Raw genomic sequence first — 21,394 nt, forward strand, 5'->3', positions numbered from 1 at the left:
GAATGTCCCAGAATGCTTAACAACCAATTAATTAGGACTTTTGAAGTGCAGCCACTGTTGTATCTGTACAGGGCATTGGTGAGGCCGCAGCTGGAATACTGTGTGCAGTATTGGTCCCCTCATTTGCGGAAGGATATATTGGTCTTGGAGGGAGTGCAGAGAAGGTTCACCAGGTTGATACCAGAGATGAGGGGTGTTGATTATGAGGAGAGACTGAGCAGATTGGGTTTGTACTCGTTGGAATTTAGAAGGCTGAGGGAGGATCTTATAGAGACCTATAAGATAATGAAGGGGCTGGATAGGGTAGAGGTGGAGAGATTCTTTCCACTTAGAAAGGAAACTAGAACGAGAGGGCACAGCCTCAAAATAAAGGGGGGGTCAGTTTAGGACAGAGTTGAGGAGGAACTTCTTCTCTCAGAGGGTGGTGAATCTCTGGAATTCTCTGCCCACTGAAGTGGTGGAGGCTACCCCGTTGAATATGTTTAAACCACGGATAGATGGATTCCTGATCGGTAAGGGAATTAGGGGTTATAGGGATCAGGCGGGTAAGTGGAACTGATCCACTTTAGATCAGCCATGATCTTATTGAATGGCGGGGCAGGCTCGAGGAGCTAGATGGCCTACTCCTGCTCCTATTTCTTATGTTCTTATGTAATCACACAAAATGCAGCAGCCAATTTGCACATAGCAAGGTCCCACAAGTAACTCAGTGATAACGACCAATAAATGTATTGTTTAGTGATGTTTAGATTAGGCAATAAATATTGGTCAAGATACCAAGGATATCTCTTTTTCAAACTAGTGCCATGGGATCTTTTGCATCCACCTAAAAAGTCTGACATGGCCTTGTTTTAGCAGCTCATTCTAAAGACCACCTGACTAGCAGCGTGGCATAGAGCCATAGGATGGGATTTTATGCCCTTGCTCATCCTGAAACTGTAAAATCCTACCCGAGGTCAACGAACCTTTCCATTGCCCATTGCCCACTCTAATTCCCGTGGCAGGCGTGGCGGGGTAAAATTCCGATCATTAAGTCATATAGCGCAGTAAAGGCCCTTTGATCCATCGAGTCTGCACCCACAATAACTACCACTAAAGGTGTGCTCATCCCAATTTTCCAGCACTTGTCTCATATTCTTGAATGTTATGGTATTTCAAGTGCTCACCCAAATATTTTTAAAGGTAGTAAGATTTCCAGCCTCCACTATCTTCCCAGGCAGTGCATTCCAGATTCCCACCACCCTCTGAGTGAAATTTGTTTTTAATCAAATCCCCTCTGAAATCCCCCTTCTCCTAGAACTATGCCCCCTTGTGATTGACCCCTCAACCAAGAGGAACAGCTGCTCCATTTCACCCTGTCTATACCCCTCATAACCTTATACAACTCACTCATGCCCTCCGTCAAGGCATGGTGTCATGTTTAATTAGTATCATGTTTAATTTTGTACTCAAATTGATGGAATGGGACTCGGACCATGGTCTTCCTCTGACTGAGAGGCAAAAGCACTGGCCACTGAACCACAGCTGACTCCTTTTGACAAAAGGGGAAGAAAGAAGTGGGTGGTAGAGGTGATACCGAGCCAGAGGTGAATGAGAAAGAAAGTGCAAACAAATTTTGTAACATGCAGTAAAGCTCCAGACAACAGTGCTACCAAATGAAGGAATTCAACTCTCCTCAAATGTTACACTCAGCAAATATGCATCCAGATGTCACCACAAGACAAAGTCCTGAGGAGGGTCACTTTTCAGCTCAACTCGATCTCCCCATTTCCTGCAGTGTTATCTCTGAGTGAAACTGTCCCCTGGATTTTAGTGGTGTTTTGTGCGTACTCACTGGCAACTAAGGCTTCTTTCAAACTCATCCCATGTGAAGACCATTAAAACCTCCAGCCATCAAAGGAAGGAAAGTTCCTCCACTGGAGTGGGTTCACTTTCAAATCTCAGCAGTGAATGGGCAGTGTGCCAATACATAGCCTCCAACACCAGGTAGAACAGTACACCTCAGACAATAGTCCTGAGACATGTTCACAATGGCGGCACGGTAGCACAGTGGTTAGCACTGCTGCTTCACAGCTCCAGGGACCTGGGTTCGATTCCCGGCTTGGGTCACTGTCTGTGTGGAGTTTGCACATTCTCCTCTGTCTGCATGGGTTTCCTCCGGGTGCTCCGGTTTCCTCCCACAGTCCAAAAATGTGCGGGTTAGGTTGATTGGCCATGTTAAAAATTGCCCTTAGTGTCCTGAAATGTGTAGGTTAGAGGGATTAGTGGGTAAATATGTCGGGATATGGGGGTAGGGCCTGGGTGGGATTGTGGTCGGTGCAGACTCAATGGGCTGAATGGCCTCTTTCTGTACTGTAGTGTTTCTATGATCATCAGAACTCAGTGCCGCTCCGAGTGTGGTTCTGTGACTCCAAAGCACACCAGCTGAGTGTTGGCAATTTTGACTTTTGGATGGGAGTATAAAATGGGCATTATTGGATCAGCCACCCATTTACAACCCTCTCCAATTTCCATTTCCATTGGCAAATCAACACTCTTCTCACCGCATGGCAGCATGGAAGTCGTATCCGTTTGACTTGAGGAGAAATGTATAATAGACTGCTGATCAATATTAATAAAGCAAAATACTATGGAGATCTGAAATAAAAGCAGAAAACGCTGAAAAAAACAGTCAGCCTGACAGCATCAGTGGAGAGAGAAACGGTTAATGTTTCAAGTCCAACATGACTCTTTGGGACTGAAGCACTTTCTGTTTTTATTGCTGATTCATATCGCCTGATATCTACCAGCTCCCAATATCAAAGTTACCCCTCCCTGTGTGTGCCTTCCCTTTGGCAATGAGAATAGTCTCCTCAGGTAAAACTTCAATGTCTTATAATAAGGTGCATGACTGTACCAATATGCTCTAAGCACCCAGTTCATTAAGTAAAGTGGACACGTTAACAGCACTGCAATTTATGAACATCAATCATTTCCTCAGGGAATGTTAGCCTTGGCAAATTCACTTTTTTTAACCCTTTGGCCAGAACTTTCCGACCGTTCACACTGGCCGGATTTTCCCATCCCAGTACAGTGAACGGAGATTTGGCTTGTTGCCAAGACCTCGATCTTCACTGCAGCAGGAGCGTGGCATGAATGGGCAGTAAGATTGTGTCCTTTGCCTATATTAAGCACTTTTGGGTCCAGGACACTCTGGATGTAAAGGAAAGCAATGCTCATTCTTGCCTTAACTTCAGCCTCAGATGAGTATTCCCTTCTACCCCGGTGTAAACACATCTGTTTCCATCTGCAATCTTGGTCCTTTCCAATTCCTTATGATGTAAAGTGGCCTAACCAGGATTTTTCTGCACGTGGATTTGAAAATCCATAGCAGCCTGTGTTTGATTGAGCTGTAGCTGTGGTTGAGCAAATTTACAAAACGTGGAAATGATCTTCATATTTACACAGCTGCCGAACCTTTGAATCCAGGAACTGGAGCAGCAACCAATGGGCTGTAACAAGTAAAGCCCAGCCTCAGTTGAATATCATAATTTAACATTTGTCACAGATGTGTAGACTAATTTGGATTTGCTGGAATGCAGTAACAGAAATGACTGCTTGTGCCAGCAATATGTTCTGAATGGTTAACCTCTTTTTGAAAACGCAATGGGGTTAAAAGAATAAATTAGCTTCATGACTGTTGAGTCTCGCACTTAACCCTAATTTCTAATTTGCCAAACTATTATTCGGTAGATTTTCAAGCCAGTTACCCCTGAAGAACAATGCGAGACAAGTCTATTTGGATGTATTAAAGGGCCACCATCATAATTAATTTAAAATAGTTCCATTCTTATATCCTGTGTACTGGGGGCATGGGAACTGATACATTTTGTCTTGTATGGGCTGGAGGCATTGCCTTCAATACTGTGATCAGTTTATGGGTTGATAAATACTTGGGTCTGGAACTTTGCAATGACAGAGATCTTCTCCAGCATTGTAAAAATGGCAGGCGAGTTTGAAATCCGGAAGTCCCACTCCAAACATGGCACTTATTATTTTCTTGGTGGTGGAAATCGGGTCGGCTCGAGATTTGCATAGGCATATTTTGCAGATGTAGCAGCCTGTGTACAACAGCAGCTATCTCCAGCTATATCAGGAATGGTCAACTGATGTGGTCACCACTCATCTGATGAAGGAGCAGTGCTCCGAAAGCTTGTGGCTTGTGCTACCAAATAAACCTGTTGGACTTTAACCTGGTGTTGTGAGACTTCTTACTGTGCTTAACACTCCTATCAGTGATGGTGCTGTGGCAGGAGGGTGCGATTAGATCTTGACAGCTTGCCCATTATAAATGTGGACATAAGAAGTTATCATAAAATAGTTGACAAGAAGTGCCTGAAAATGTACCATTTCCAGTATATGTATATAGATTGGCTATAGGGCATAATATTTATAACTTATATCTGATCAGAATTTATCTTAATTAATATATACAATTTGATATTGTATAAAGAGTCATATTTCTTCCCTTGCCTCATACACATACACATGGATATGCACAAAACTATTTTTCTTCTATTTCCTTATCCAGCACTTTCCTGGGTTTATAATATGAGTAAGAAGTTTAACAACACCAGGTTAAAGTCCAACAGGTTTATTTGGTAGTAAAAGCCACACAAGCTTTCGGAGCTCCAAGCCCCTTCTTCAGGTGAGTGGAAATTCTGAATTTCCACTCACCTGAAGAAGGGGCTTGGAGCTTCGAAAGCTTGTGTGGCTTTTACTACCAAATAAACCTGTTGGACTTTAACCTGGTGTTGTTAAACTTCTTACTGTGTTTACCCCAGTCCAACGCTGGCATCTCCACATCATTTATAATATGATCCATAACATCAATGTCTTTCATCTGATCATCAATATCTTCTTTATGATCATCACTCTGAGAGCTGAGGACATTGAATGCTACATTTGTGCTGTCTTGATTACTTCCGAGTCATACATGGATGCAGAATATGGCTCCCCTTAATCCTTGCCAAACAATCTAGTTTAAATCCAGCCTCAAAATTGCCTACCTTGTTTCTTTCCTCCCCCAAAATCTATGTCTTCCTGAGCGAGACTGTTCTTTAATCCCAATATGTGCTGAATTGTAAACAGCTATGTGCATGAAACTGAAAACTGAATTGAGGTTGCACCAGCTAATTTCTCAAATGACCTTTACAGGCAGGAGGAAGAAGGAACCCTTCATTTTAGTAGCCTGGTATCAATTTTAACTAGGGTCGCAGAGGTGAGAAGACGCTGTAATGTCCCACCCAGTCACTGGAGACATTTTATGAAGCCTGGTCAAGCAGTTAATATAAGCATGAGCAGGGACCTCCTGAACACTCTTTCTTCACTTAAGGGATACAAGAAATCAAATAGCAGGGATCTGAGAAAATAGTTCATGGTATGAGAAGCCAGACTTGAAGATAAGGTTTTTGAACAGTTTAGAACTGCACTGGTAAAGACTTGATTGGAAATTACCTGCCCTGTGGCCCATGAGCCAATCCAGGAAACCGAGTAGGACTGCGGAGAAGCTAGAAGGATTTATACTCTAGAAGCACGTCTAGTACAGAAGGATTTTGCCAGCGAGAGTTATAAATATAGCACCTGTGCTACTTAGAGTGTCAGGACTACAACCAAAAACACTTGAATTAGCGAAATGCTTGACATATTTACAAGAGTGATGATCTTCTCAATAATGTCATCAGTATTTTGTGTACTTATTCATCTCTGGCTTCTTCTTTTCAGGGCTTGATTGACCGATGTCACTGTGGTCAGGCTATGTACCTCTTCCAGCAGGATAAGTTCTACAATGTTGACTATGATAAAGGTGACAAGTCAATCCAATGCAGCCGGAGGGCTGACGCTTTCAAATTCTGGTTGACATGGAAGGCTGTTGGATCAAGTGGACTGGAGGAAAGAGTCAACCGGGCATTTGCATCTGCCAGGTGGGACATTGACTATGAGCCTTGAGATGGTATTACTGATTGATGAATGTGTTGTGGCATCTGCTTAGACAGCTTATACAGGAAGCGTCGTGCAGTATCAAAGGAAACAGGCCCATGGTGTTATTGCCAGCATGGTTTGGGTGAGAAGGTAGATGGCATACCTTAGCTGTGCCCAGTACTATGTAATCCTCCACCGGTCATTGCACTATATGTATCCTTTGAATCCTATTCATAGATAAATGAAGTAAAATCTTATGCAGCCTTATTATTTGGATGATACCTAAAAACATACTTAGATCTCTTCAGAGAATCATGCAATGCAGAAGGGGGCCATTCAGCCCATCATGCAACTCTTTGAAAGAGTTACTGCCCTCCTCTTACTAATTACCCTGAAAATCTTTTCCAGCATTCAACCAATTCCTTTTGAAAGTTACGTTTGAGTCTTCATCTACCGCCCATTCATGTGGTACAGGGTGCATGATAAATCCATAAATGGAATTGGATTAGAAAATGCAAGAGGCTCATAGTTTGCAAAACACCAGTGGTTATTGCTGACCAAAGGATAGAAGTAGTTAGGGGTGTTCATGTTACTGACAGGAAGCAATTAAAGTCAAATATGGATAAGGACAAGGTGGCATCAAATCCTAAAGTACAAAGACAAATGAAAGGGATTAAAGATAAAAGACAAATGTGGAATATCCTCAATGAAGGAACCTATTTTCTTTGCATTAGACGTGATAAATCTGTAGCCATTAAGTTTTACCTTTGCACATTTTTGTGTTAGCTGCAAGTTCCTGTCATATTCTGTATGTAAAAGAATGACTTGCATTTATATGCCATCTTTCCTGACCGTTGGACACTCCAGAACTACTTTATTTGAAGTGCAGTCACTATTCTAATGCAGGAAGCACAATAGGCGGGATTTTCTGGTGCGTTTGCCCCAAAACTGGAAAATTTCTCCCGAGGTCAGTGGACCTTTGCATGGTTCATTGGGTCTTGAATTTATAGGACTGTTCCGATACTGTTTTCTAGAGAGTGTTTAGTAGAGATTTAGTGCATTGAACTGTGTGAAGAACAGCGTTCCCTCTAAGCTGCGTGGCTGAAGCAATCCAAAATTCCATGCACAAGTTGTGCACAAGTCGGCCCCTTTAACTTCCTGTGAATGCGCGGCTAAGTAAAAACTTTAAAGTGGTCGCATACTTCAGCAAATTGTTTACACACTCCAAAAGGAATACTCGATGGGCCAAATGGCCTACTTCAGCTCCCAACTGGAAACTTGTTACGTTGGTGATCAGTCATCGGAGTTATATCTCAGGCATGCTGTAGTTTTATACCATTTGTTCTGTTCATTTATAAATAAGCAGAAACAGGCAGGGATTGCATGATTGTTTAAGTCTAGTTGAGCAATGTGTAAAATTACAATCTGGCTGGGTTAATCACCATTGTCCTTCATTGCTAGAGGGATGGAGTTTAAAAACAGGGAGGTTATGTTGCAGCTGTATAAGATGCTGGTGAGGCCACACCTGGAGTACTGCGTATAGTTTTGGTCTCCTTACTTGAGAAAGGACATACTGGCACTGGAGGGGGTGCAGAGGAGATTCACTAGGTTGATTCCGGAGTTGAGAGGGTTGACTTATGAGGAGAGACTGAGTAGACTGGGACTATACTCATTGGAATTCAGAAGAATGAGAGGCATCGAATAGAAACATATAAAATTATGAAGGGAATATATAAGATAGAAGCAGGAAGGTCATTTCCACTGGCGGGTGAAACTAGAACCAGGGGGCATAGCCTCAAAATAAGGGGGAGCAGATTTAGGACTGAGTTGAGGAGGAACTTCTTCACCCCAAAGGGTTGTGAATCTGTAGAATCCGCTGCCCATTGAAGCAGTTGAGGCTACTTCATTGAATGTTTTTAAGGCAAGGATAGATAGATTTTTGAACAGTGAAGTAATTAAGGATTACGGTGAGTGGGTGGGTAAGTGGAGCTGAGTCCACGAAAAGATCAGCCATGATCTTATTGAATGGCAGAGCAAGCTCAAGGGACCAGATGGCCTACTCCTGCTCCTAGTTCTTATGTTAATTGTCATCAAAAGATTTGCAGATTAATTCCTGAATGTTATGGAAATTCCTAACTAGCATTAAACTAGAAAATCTGATGACAACCGCAAGCCTGGTTTGCTAATCTGGTCAGTGATGGGTTTCTTGGAGTTGGTGGTACATTCAAACCATCAAACGCGCTCAACAGATTTTCAAGAACTAACTTGGCAAGAGGTTTCTCCAGATATAGTTGAAAGATGAAGCTTCGTTATGTTTATTCCTCCTAAATTACACATTTATTTTACATAGAATTTACAGCACGCAAAAAGGCCAAATAGGCCATTCAGCACAACCTGTTATAGTTAGAACTTCTAGAAAGAAACATAGAAAATAGAATGAGTAGACCATTCAGTCCTTTGGGCCTGCTCTGCCATTCATTTTGATCATGGCTGATTGTCGAATTCAATATCCTGATCTCGCCCCCCTGTCCCCCCATAAGACCATAAGATATAGGAGCAGAATTAGGCCAATTGGCCCAATGAGTCTGCTCCACCATTCAATCATGGCTGATATATTCTCATCTCTATTCTCCTGCCTTCTCCCCATAACCTTGATCTCCTTATTCCCCTTATTGATCAAGAATCTATCTATCTCTGTCTTAAAGCCAGTCAGTGACCTGGCCTCCACAGCCTCTGTGGCAATGAGTTCCACAGATTCACCCTCTGGCTGAAGAAATTGAAGAAATTCCTCTTCATCTCAGTTTTAAAGGAGCATCCCTTCACTCTAAAGTTGTGCCCTCGGGTTCTAGCCTCTCCATTAGTGGAAACATCCTCTCCGCGTCCACTCTATCTAGGCCTCTGAATATTCTGTAAGTTTCAATTAGATCCCTCCTCATCCTTCTAAACTCCATCGCGTATAGACCCAGACTCCTCAACCACTCCTCATATCACAAACCCTTCATTCCTGGGATCATTCTTGTGAAACCACCCCCTCCCCCCCACCATATCCCTTTAGCCCCAAGAGCTATATCTAATTTCTTCTTGAAATCGCACAATGGTTTTGGCCTCAACTACTTTCTGTGGTAGTGAATTCCACACATTCACCACTCTCTGGGTGAAGAAATTTCTCCTCTCCTCAGTCCTAAAAGGTTTATCCCTTATCCTCAAACTATGACCCTGAGTTCTTGAGTTCTGGATTCCCTGCCATCAGGAACATTCTTTCTGAATCTACCCTGTCTAACTCTGTTAGAATTTTATAAGGTTCTATGAGATCGTCTCTCACTCTTCTAAACTCCAGTGAATATAATCCTAACTGACTTAGTCTCTCCTCATATGACAGCCCTGTCATCCCAGGAATCAGCCTGGTATACCTTCACTGTACTTCCTCTATAGCAAGGACATCCTTCCTCAGATAAGGACATCAAAACTGCACATACTGCTCCAGGTGTGGCCTCACCAACGCTCTACAATTGCAGTAAAAGATCCCTATCCTTATACTCAAATCCTCTCACTATGAAGGGCCACATATCATTAGCCTTCTTTACTGCCTGCTGTACCTGCGAGCTTACTTTCAGTGACTGATGCACAAGGACACCAAAGTCTCACTGAGTATCCACCCATCTCAATTTGCACCTATTCAAATAATAATCTGCCTTCCTATTTTTGCTACCGAAGTGGATAACCTCACATTTATCGACATTATGCTGCATCTGCCATACACATGCCCACTCACTCAGCCTATCCAAATCATGCGGAAGCATCTCTGCATCCTCTCACAGCTCACCCTCCCGTCCAACTTTGTATCATCTGCAAATCTGCAGATAATATATTTAGTTCCCTCTTCCAAATCATCAATATATAATGTGAACATTTGGGGTCCTCACACAGATCCCTGTGGTACCCCACTAGTCACTGACTGCCAATCGGAAAAATACCCACTTATGCCAACTCTTTGCTTCATAGAAATCATAGAATCATAGAAACCCTACAGTGCAGAAAGAGGCCATTTGGCCCATCGAGTCTGCACCGACCACAATCCCACCCAGGCCCTACCCCCATATCCCTTCACATTTACTCGCTAATCCCTCTAACCTACGCATCTCAGCTCACTAAGGGGCAATTTTAGCATAGCCAATCAACCTAACCTGCACATCTTTGGACTGTGGGAGGAAATCGGAGCACCCGGAGGAAACCCACGCAGACACGAGGAGAATGTGCAAAATCCACACAGACAGTGACCCAAGCCAGGAATCAAACCCAGGTCCCTGGAGCTGTGAAGCAGCAGTGCTAACCACTGTGCTACCGTGCCGACCCAATGCTTCCTATCTGCTAACCAGCTTTTTATCCATCTCAAGACACTATCTGCTGTCCCATGCGCTTTAACTTTATATCATCACGCGGCATGGTGGCACAGTGGTTAGCACTGCTGCCTCACAGCACCAAGGTCCTGGGTTCAATTCCGGCCTCGAGTCACTGTCTGTGTGGAGTTTGCACTTTCTCCCTGTGTCTGCGTGGGTTTCCTCCGGGTGCTCTGGTTTCCTCCCACAGTCCAAAGATGTGCGGTTTAGGTTGATTGGCCATGCTAAATTGACCCTAGTGTCAGGGGGATTATCAGGGTAAATATGTGGGGTTAGGGGAATAGGGACTTGGTGGGATTGTGGTCAGTGCAGACTCGTTGGGCCGAATGGCCTCCTTCAGCACTGTAGGGATTCTATGATTCTATGAATTGGCTGGGAGGATGGCACATGAACACCCCACAACCTTCCCACCTCTACCCCAATTAAGTCTATTGCTGGAGGCCCATGGTTGACCTTGGTGACCCGGCACCAATTGAGGCCATAAAGTGGCCATTTAATGACCACTCGAGGCCCTCATCCCACCCCTGGTTTGAATGCAGCGGCCAGTGGCCTGTCACCATATGGCGTGTAAACCAGTGCTTGTCATCTTCTGATTTGAGAATGGATTCTATCCTTCAAAGGCACTCAATGGGACGCGGCATTGAGAAAGAGTGTCCCACTGAAAGCCACCCCAATGTCCTTGCCGCCGCCGACCACCTACCGCCCCCCCCCCCTCCTCCCCCCAAACCTTCCACTACCCTGACAATCCCACTCGGTGAAACCCCTTCCACTATTACTGAACTGTGACCTGGCTCACTCAGCGATCCTGAGGCTCTGTGTCGTCGTTGAAAAGAGCTGCGGTCACTTATTTCCACCTCAGCGAATCTCAGGGAAAGGCCTCTCAACTGCCTGATTTGTCTGTTCACTTGGTGGGTCTTCTCGAAAGGACACAATGTGGGTCATCCCAGAAGGTGGTCTCGGTGGGTTTAATAGTGGGAGTCAGATATCAGAAATATTGCAGGATTCCCTTGAAGACATGAATGTTCAGCATGTCACAGTTTCAGGTGGTTTCAGGAGATGCGTATTAACACTTCTTAGTCTGGAAGATATTCTTTTCTCCGATCAAGTGTGGTAAATGGAATCCACAGAACAAGCCAGGTGACACGCGGTGGCCACCTTTTGCAGAATTTTAATGTCCGTTTTTAAAGAAAAGTTAGTTCCAAATTAGCTCAAAATGATAACAGTTCATGTTTTAAAGATTATGGATAGGATGCCTCTACTGGGCATGACAATATAGGTGCACATCATGTCTCTTTAACTTCAATAGTAATAACTCTCACATTGTTTACAATAAATCTTTATGTACCATTCACCAACCTGGATTGGAACATACTGGCTGTCTAGAAATCTTAAAAATCCTTGCAAATCAGGTACAATACACTGATTATTCTAATCAGGGGCAGCATTAGATCTGGCTTGGTGTGATGGACAGTTTTTAAAAGTTTCAACATGTTGATGTTTATAACTCGATACCCTGAAAGCCAAATAGCATTTGTTTCCAATTACAGATACTTGGCTGATGAAATCAAGAAGAGGAAAGAATTCCGACTGATTCTGGATGTAAGCATTTTACACAATTCATTTATCTTTGACGTGCAGAGACCCTCCCTGTAAGATTAAGATTATTAATTTGTCCCTATATTGAGGGAAATATCCCATTTACTAATTCTAACCTCGAGCAGAGACAATGACCACACAAATTGCTACTAAAATTACTAACAAGCTTATTCATTGATTTTTTTTTTATCACGCCCTTCTCAAGCGCAATTAGGAGTGGGCAACAAGTGCTGACCTTGCCAGCAACATCCACATCCTATGAAATAATTTTTTTAAAAGTTAATTGCTCTGTAACAATAAGCAAAGACTCTGAATAATTCTCCCAACTGGGTACACTGAATGATCAGGAATGGTATATCAAATCGATTCTTCCTAATCTTCTTTCTGTTGTCTCTCCTTCTGATTGTTACCTGCTGCATACTCCTGGTCTACCTAAATCCCACTTTAGTGGAGTTAGCTGGTGTTTTAAATTGTCTGATGCCTACATCAATTGTGCATGCGTGACCTCTGGCCTGACTGTCACCCCACCTCTGTGCAAATAGGATGTGCCGCGTCCAGGGGCGGGATTTAGGATTTCTGAGCTTTCCTGCCATTTTCACAAAATGGAGAGGCTCTCTGTTGTGGTGAAAATCTGAACTTTTCTCTTTTAGCTCCCCACTTCCACAAAAGAGGCCCCTCTGTCATCATTATCTTTTGCGTCCAAAGTTATGACTTTTCATTGAATTACATAGAACATAGAACAACACAGAAACAGGCCATTCAGCCCAACCACTACATGTCTGCTCTATTCAAGCTTCCTGCTATCCTTTCCCACCTAACTCTGTTACCATAACCTTCTATTCCCTTCTTCCTTGTATGTTTACTTACCATCTCCTTAAATGCATCTATACTATTCACCTCAACTACTCCCTGTTGCCTCGGAGTTAAAGATTAATTTCTTGGACACTATTGTGATCAACCTAGAAGAAAATGCAGAGCCATTAAAGAAAAAAAGAGATTTTCTTTGAACACTCTTGTTTATTAGTCGCCAAAAGATTAGAGTTAGGAAAAAGGCTGATTTGCTGGGGTTGGAAATCATTGACTGAAACGTCTAGGAATATGTCCAAACACGTTGGCAACCGTGAGAACTGGCAAGGTGAAATTAATGTCCATTGTCCTCCAATTGACCATATAATGGGCAGATCGGTCCATTTTACATCATCAAACAAAGTTAAAAAAGCCTCTGTAAGAGGAATATCCTTGCCCATTCTCCTACTAGCATATAACATATCCCTAACTCTAGAATTTCAGAGCTGGATGTCTGTTTCTTATGCATAGTTTCAGAAACCTTTTGAATGACTTGTCCACTTATTATTGCATTTATTGCTCCATGAAGTATTCATTTTGTACACATTCTCTTGTATCCCCAGCCGGAGTACACGAACGTCTGCTTTTGGTACATACCACCCAGCCTCAGGGATGTGCCCGAGGATCAGGATTTCTGGAAGAAGCTTCACAAGGTAAGTGCCCATGACCGTATAATGGGCAGCTTGGTCCACCTTACATCATCCAACAAAGTTAAAATAGCCTCTGTAAAGGTCAGAGGAATATCTTTGCCCATTCTCCGACTAGTGTATAAAAGTCTCTGCCGTGATGCTTTAAGCTACCCTGAATGTATATCAGGGCACCATCTGAGATTGGCGCAATCTCGCATGGGACTCAACGGTTAGAGGGGCCATGCCTTCAGAACCACTGATTGGCAGAGCTGATTTTTGTTTTTCTCGAATAAGGAGCTTTATATGTTAAATCACTTGTCACTGAGGAGTCTGCATGGAACATTGTCATGGTGAGAATGGCAATTGAGAACATGGCGTTCAGTGAGTGGCTGTTTTTTTCCACAGGGTCTCTCATTAATCTACTGGGAATAAATTGGATGTTGCGTGATAGTGTGAAGTGGATCAGCCTCCCATCTATACATCTCTCCTGGTTTTTATTTCTAGTTAAAGTTGACGGGAATAAGATTGGTACAGATGTGTAATGGGTTGCACAAACACCCTAAGCCCAAAATTACCTCCAGTGTTTCAAGTGCTTCCCCTGGCTGTTTCTCCTCTGATGGGAATAATCTATTCTGAGGTACCCAGTTTGACGACCATCCCTGCCTCTCCCTCCCTCTTGAATTCAATAACAATGGAAAAGGAAGTCTGCTAAACATGGGAGAAGGTTCGGATTGTCTCACAGTCATCGGGAACTAAAGGTTAATCCTCCAGGGACTGTTATGAGCGACTCAGGAGAAGAATCATAGAGACATTAACAATCGATTATTTTTGTTTTCAATCTCTTTGAGCACTTTTGCTGACTATATAAGTATAGGAGATGTGGGGGGGCGGTTGGGGGTGGAACACTATTTTACTGGATGGGGGCAGTTGGAAACCAGAGGTCACCTGACAAAACCTCCAGGAATATGTGCAATGAGAGTCGGTGACCCTAGTTAAGCTGCCAAATGCTTTATTTAGTCTCAGAGAATCAGTAAAACAGCGTGATGTACACAAGATAGCTGAAATTTTACCAGCTCTTTGGGGATGGGATGGGACGTGAGGGTGCCTGTAAAGTGGCCAGGGAAGTCAGGGTGGGGTGGGCGTTATTGTGGAGTGCTTGTCAACCTGCCACCATACCATTTTACCATCAACGCAGGAAAAATTAACCATGACCTTCCAACCCATAGGCCAATTAAGTCACCTAAGGGATTAGTTAAATGCCCCCTTCGACTTCTGCTGGAAGTTTACCAGTGGCAGGTGGGCCCTCCGTAGTGTTGAGACCACCTGGTAAACCCTGGCAGCCTTCCTGCCGGCTCATGGGACCCTAATAATCAGGCATTTTGTGATCCACAGAGAGAGGGCACCCCGAGCAGCGATGGTTGTCCATGCAATACCAGTCCTGCCCTCACCCCACCAGCCAAGCTCCAATCCCTGGACCTGCCTGATTCAGTACAGCCTGACATGGTCACATCTCCTATATCAGATTTTAATTGAATCCCTACAGTGCAGAAGAGGCCATTTGGCCCATCGAGTCTGCACTGACTCCCTGACAGAGTATCTTACCCAGATCCTCTCCCCTGGCCTATCCTTGTAACTCCACATATTTACCATGGCTAATCCATCTAACCTACACATGTTTGGACACTAAGGGACAATTTACCATGTCCAATCCACCTAACCTGCATATCTTTGGACTGTGGGGGGAAACCGGAGCACCCGGGGGGAACCCACGCAGACACGGGGAGAACGTGCAAACTCCACACAGTCACCTGAGCCTGGAATTGAACCCGGGTCCCTGGAGCTGTGAGGCAGCAGTGCTAACCATTGTGCCAATTTACTACTGTCTCTGTTACACGAGCCACAAACCCACTCTTTTCATGCATGTAAACTTTGATTTTAAATAAAGGACCTAGATAAAATAAATCAAGCAGTGGCAGCAAATCCACTGTTCCATTATATTTATAAAGGACCATATAACCAATGCAGAGCCGGAGTGACTTTGGTCGCTGCTTTTGATCTTTTGTGGCCAAGATTGATCTCCCAGCCTATTAGCTCTTTGGTATGGTATAAAATAGACTCTGAAGAGTAAGCAATGACCTCCATATGCCTTTTTCCATTTATCATTCCCCCTGCCATCTATCCGAACCAGATCTGATTATAGACCAGTCCCCCTGCTAACAGGCAAAGAATAAGACCTGCCTTTAACTGCTGACCAGTCAGCATTCTCTGATGCCAATAGCAGTGTGGTTTCAAGCCATTGTACTACACAGGGGTGTCCCGAGATGGAGTACCATACACCAACCATCGGCTGCATTCCACTAATTTCATGCCTGACACAGTAACCAATCGATATTTTTAACCAAATTAAGCAGCTTTATATTAAATAAAACATACTAATTGCAGCAAAAGAATCCTCCCCCTTTTCTATCTCTGGTTCTCTCACTAACTGCAGAGAAAATATTTCTTCCCCATTCTCAGGTTAGTTGCCTGTTGCAGGAGAGTCTCACATGACTGGTTGGTTCTAAACTCTGAACTAATTTTCTTCTGGTTGGCAGCACAAAAGTCTTTTCTTTCAGAAGTTTTCAGTTGACCGTGGGTCATTTCTTGCCTGAATCAGATTGATGGGTTCAAGACCTACTGGGGCCAAAGGCACACTGTCCGGGTTGACACATCATTCCAGTATTGATGGAAGCACTAAACTGTATAAGCCTGACCTATGGATGTTAAAGCAAGACAGCGTATCTTGTTTCTGCTTCCTCTGCTTACCACCACTCCTCCTGATGGGATGATGGTCAGGGAAAGCACAACTGGAAGGTGGGAGACTGATGGGAAAATTTTGATGCATCCCAAAAATTTTGGGAGGATTGGAAGTCTTCCAGAGGTGGCTCCATACCCCTTCTATGTCTAGTCACTATCTCTTTGCTGTGTTTCACCCTTGAAATGAAGATACTGGCTGGGATTTTTCACCCTGTTTTCAGCGGGGTTAAAGTTTATTTGTTAGTATCTCAAGTAGGCTTACATTAACACTGCAATGAAGTTACTGTGAAAATTCCCTAGTCGCCACACTCCGGCACCTGTTCGGGTACACTCAGGGAAAATTTAGCACAGCCAATGCACCTAACCAGCACGTCTTTTGGACTGTGGGAGGAAACCGGAGCACCCAGAGGAAACCCACGCAGACACGGGGAGAATGTGCAGACTCCGCACAGACAATGACCCAAGCCGGGAATCGAACCTGGGTCCCTGGCACTATGAGGCAGCAGTGCTAACCACTGTGCCACCGTGCTGCCCCGGGTGATACAGACGGCAGGGACAGAGAATCCAACAGGAGTCTCCAAGCGGCTTTTATGCCATTGGGATTTCCCATTCCAATTGTCCCCATCCCCTGCGAGTTATATAATGGGGTTCTGGCCATGAAAAGCTGGGATTCCCATTACCATACATTTTACTGTCATTACTGGGCCTCCCTGCTGTATAATCTGTCTATGTTAGGTTTCCCCACCCCCACCCCCACCGATCTGACTTCAAGTTGGCAGAGTTTACAACAGCTTTTGAGAAAAGGGGACCTGGCAAAGAGAACCCACTGGGGCGCACAGTCCCGGGTGGGGGTGGGGTGGAGCAGTTCATGCCTGGGCAGTACCCTGGCATGAGGGTCTTCTGACAGAGAGGTCCAGGGGAGATGGATTCCCTGGGGGTTTTCCTGACTCACCTGATGAAGGAGCGAGACTCCGAAAGCTTGTGCTGCCAAATAAATCTGTTGGACTTTAACCTGGTGTTGTGAGACTTCTTACTGTGGTTTCACTGTGTCCATGAGGGGATTTCCTGCGAGAGAGAGGGGTGGATGTGTGCCCCAGGGGAAGGGTGTGGAGGAGAACCTCTCTCTCATTATTTTTTTGTTTAGATTGGATCTCTCGAAGGCAGACCTTGCTGGCAGAGCAGGCTCCAGCGTGACATTGTGAGACCCATCTCCAGAATCTTTTTTGACCACCAAGTGTCAAAAAATGTGTCAGGAAAAGTCGGCAGTGGAGCCAGTGGGCTACACCACTCTTTCCCGCCTGAACTCACATATAATAAAAAACCAGAAAATTCTGCCCACTTTATCCTGAACCAGCAGATGGTGCTAATAGACCTCTGTTGGCACAAAATGGGCTGACTCAGCCTCTAATCACCCTTCCTGTTGCAGATTCTCAACAAAGCTTTTATTAATGTTTGTTCAGAGAGAGAGAAGAGGCAGAGAAGCTGGGCTTGTGACTTGTTGCAGTGATGTCACGCTCAGGAGACACAATATTTTTTAGTGTATCTTCACACACACACACACACACACACACACACACACACACATGCACACACACAGGCACACACACACTTTTCCCTCTTTGGGGAATAGTGGAGGAAGGATTCTCAAGCTGAATATCAGCCCGTTAAACCACGTTATGAACGTTCTTTCCTTGGCCAATAAGTCTTGCCGCTGGATTTGAACCTTAAACTTCTGGCTCAGAGGTAGGGACGCTACGCATTGTGCCATAAGACCTCATATGAGATGCAATGATGCTTTTTAATCTTCCATCTTCTATAATTCCATCCAAACCTCTCCTGCCCATATCCTAACGCTCGTATTAAACCCCATTCACCCTATGCCCACTGATTAGCATTGGTGCCTGAACCGACAATTTCTCAATGTTAAACTTGTCATTCTTGTTTTAAAATCCCTCTGTAGCTTTGGTCCTCCCGATCTCTGAAATCTCCTCCAGTCCCACAACCCTCCCTATCTCTGTAATCTCTTCCAGCTCCACAACCCTTTCTATCTCTGTAATCACCTCCAGCCCCACAACCCTCCGAGATATTTGTACTTGTCCAATGCAGACATTCTTCGCTGCCCCAGTTTGAACCACTCTGCCGTTGGTAGCTGTGTTGTCAGCTGCCTCTGCTCTACACTCTGAAATTCTCTCCCTAAACCCTTCCACCTCTCCATAAATCTCGGGCGGGATTCTCCGGCTGCTCACGCCGGTGGGATTCTCCCCTCCCGCTGCGGTGAACGGAGATTTGGCTGGGCGCCAAATTCTCCGTCCTCTCTGGCAGTGGCGGCAGGGGGTGAATGGCCGGAAAATTCCGACCCTCTTCTTTGTTAAGATGCTTCTTAAAACCTAATTGATTGACCAAGCTTTTGGTCATCTCCCCTAATATCGCTTTATGTGGCTCTGCACCAAACTTTGATAATGCCCTTGTGGAGTGCCTCAGGACTTTGTAGTATGTTACGGCTGCTATATAAATGCAAGTTGTTAAGGCAAATTATATCATTATGTCAACATGTTTCCTGAACACCTTGTGGACAGGGACACTGCTTCTTTTATATACTATATATATATATATATATATATATATATAGAAACAAACTCTTAACATTGTAACAGTCAACCTGGGACAGGGAAAGAGTTAGTGGATTGTCAGGTTTAATCAAAAGCATTTTCTTTTCATCCTACATTACAACAGTGGTTGTACTCCAAAAGTACGTCATTGGCTGTGAAGTGATTTGAAAAGTCATGAGCTAGGAAAGACACTGCACAAATGCAAGTTTTTTTTTGTTCCCCCTTCCTTAACTCTGATAGGTCAGTTACTCCGTCATGTTGCCATTACCTGGGGAAAATGGAAGAGATTAAAAATTGTGTTTACTGTGTAACTGAGTATAAGGCATCCATGCTAGATTTCCTGTCACCTCGCTGGGTGGGTAGGACTGGGTAAACATAGGAGGAGGGGGTTAAACAAACCTTCTGAGAAAATAAAGTACTGCTGAAAATGATCTCCCAAAATGCTTTTCATCTGTTCCTTTGAAACATGCAAGTGCCAACTTTGGTTAATAACAGTCCTTTCTTTCAAAGTTTAATAAGGATTTAGCAACAAAAAAAGGTTACTGAGCGTTCAAATGTCCAGTAATTAACTTAAGCTTTACAAACCCATATTTAAGACTTGAAAGGCACGTTATATCCGAAGGAATGTGGTTCAGTACGCATGAGGCAGCAATGAGACATAAGTGAGGTGCATGCAGTATGCATGGCATCGTACATGCCATGTGTATACCTGATACAATGCACAAGAATAACCACACACAAGAGGTTGTTTCCATTGGGGATTGCTAGCTGAGGATTTAAAATTGTTCAACTCTTACTCCCGTTTGTGCTGTGCAGGTCATTCTATTTTGAACATATGGTTTGCCGGGTAGCCATTCTACTTCCTTTCTCTCCCTGTAATGAGGAAAGTGCCTCTTTCAAAGTCTGAGAGAAGATTTAACTTTTGGGACTGCTTTAAGCCACACTCTTCAAAATGACAGCAGCAGCAGCACTGCTAATTTTCAGGATTCTCTAATTATCAATTGGAAGTATAATATTATTTTTTAAACGGCAATTGCTGCTACTTAATTTTTTTGGAAGTTAGCCAGAGAGTTAGTGAAGTGTCTTCTCATGTTGTGTTTCATAGAAGTTTTTTCTATGAACTTCATAGAAAAAACAAGGCGGCACGGTAGCACAGTGGTTAGCACTGCTGCTTCGCAGCTCCAAGGGCCTGGGTTCGATTCCCGGCTTGGGTCACTGTCTGCGTGGAGTTTGCACATTCTCCCCGTGTCTGCGTGGGTTTCCTCCGGGTGCTCTGGTTTCCTTCCAAAGATGTGTGGGTTAGGTTGATTGGCTGTGCTAAAATTGCCCCTTAGTGTCCTGAGATGTGTAGGTTAGAGGGATTAGTGGGTAAATATGTAGGGATATGGGGGTAGGGCCTGGGTGGGATTGTGGTCGGTGCAGACTCGATGGGCCAAAATGGCCTCTTTCTGCACTGTAGAATATCTATTTATGAACTTCTATTTATTTAGCATCTTTCACCATCTCAAGACACCACAAAATACTTTATAGCCAATTAAGTACAATGGAAGCAGAGTCACTAATATGATGTAAGGAATGGATAGCCATTATGTGCCCAGTAAACAGCGATGTGATAACAACCTATCTATTTTTCGGAACATGAGCAGAAGTGGGCCATTTGGCTCCTCGAACATATTCCACTAATCAGTGAGATCATGGCTGATCTATGGCCTAACTTTGCCTCATATCCTTTAACAGCTCTTGTTTTTGTAATGTTTGATGAATAAATATTGACAGGATATCTAGGGAAACTCCTCTACACTTTGAATAGAGCCATGGAAACTGTTACGTCCACCTCAAAGGGTAAATGGAGTCTTGCTTTCAAGTCTTACCTGGAGGGCAGCACTCTCTTAGTTCATAGTACTGCACGGGAGTGTCAGCCAATAATATGTGCTCAAATCTATGGAGTGGGACACAGCGATGAGAATACTACCATGCCATGGCTAATTATAACTTTGATGTGGAGATGCCGGCGTTGGACTGGGGTAAACACAGTAAGAAGTTTAACAACACCAGGTTAAAGTCCAACAGGTTTATTTGGTAGCACTCACCTGAAGAAGGGGCTTGGGGCTCCGAAAGCTTGTGTGGCTTTTGCTACCAAATAAACCTGTTGGACTTTAACCTGGTGTTGTTAAACTTCTTACTGTAATTATAACTTTGTCAGTCTCTTACTTGTGCGAAGGGATCTTGAATTATGGAGCCTGGATTTTCTGCCCTCCCCTCCCCCCCGTGGTGGGGTTTTCCACGACGGATCCAATGAGCAATTGGCCGCTGGTAGGATCTTCCGGTCCCACCAAAGTTTATGGGCATGGCTCATCTGCCCTGCCAGGGAACCCGCCACGATAGGTCAACATTGGCGGGACTGAAAGATCCTGCCGGCAGTAGGGACTGGAAAATCCAGCTGATGGTATTGTGCCATTTGTTGTGCCTTACATTTGTTGTCAATAGAAAGCCTGAGGTAAATTTGGCCAAAAGAAAGAGTGAGATTAATTAACCAAATGCGCTTTCTTGCTTCATGCAT

The 21,394-nt window shown here is 44.0% G+C and overlaps 1 protein-coding gene across 1 annotated transcript in view; it reads left to right on the forward strand.

Annotated features, from left to right (window-relative positions):
- LOC144511818 (acidic amino acid decarboxylase GADL1-like) overlaps positions 1 to 21,394 on the forward strand; it is a 95,710-nt gene that overhangs the window by 62,705 nt on the left and 11,611 nt on the right. Inside the window, exons 12-14 of the mRNA XM_078242172.1 lie at positions 5,764 to 5,963; positions 11,906 to 11,957; positions 13,364 to 13,453. Coding sequence (XP_078098298.1) covers positions 5,764 to 5,963; positions 11,906 to 11,957; positions 13,364 to 13,453 — 342 coding nt within the window. The remainder of the gene's footprint in view (positions 1 to 5,763; positions 5,964 to 11,905; positions 11,958 to 13,363; positions 13,454 to 21,394) is intronic.

This window comes from Mustelus asterias, chromosome 2 (assembly GCF_964213995.1).
Source record: "Mustelus asterias chromosome 2, sMusAst1.hap1.1, whole genome shotgun sequence".
Classification (NCBI taxonomy): Eukaryota; Metazoa; Chordata; class Chondrichthyes; order Carcharhiniformes; family Triakidae; genus Mustelus; species Mustelus asterias.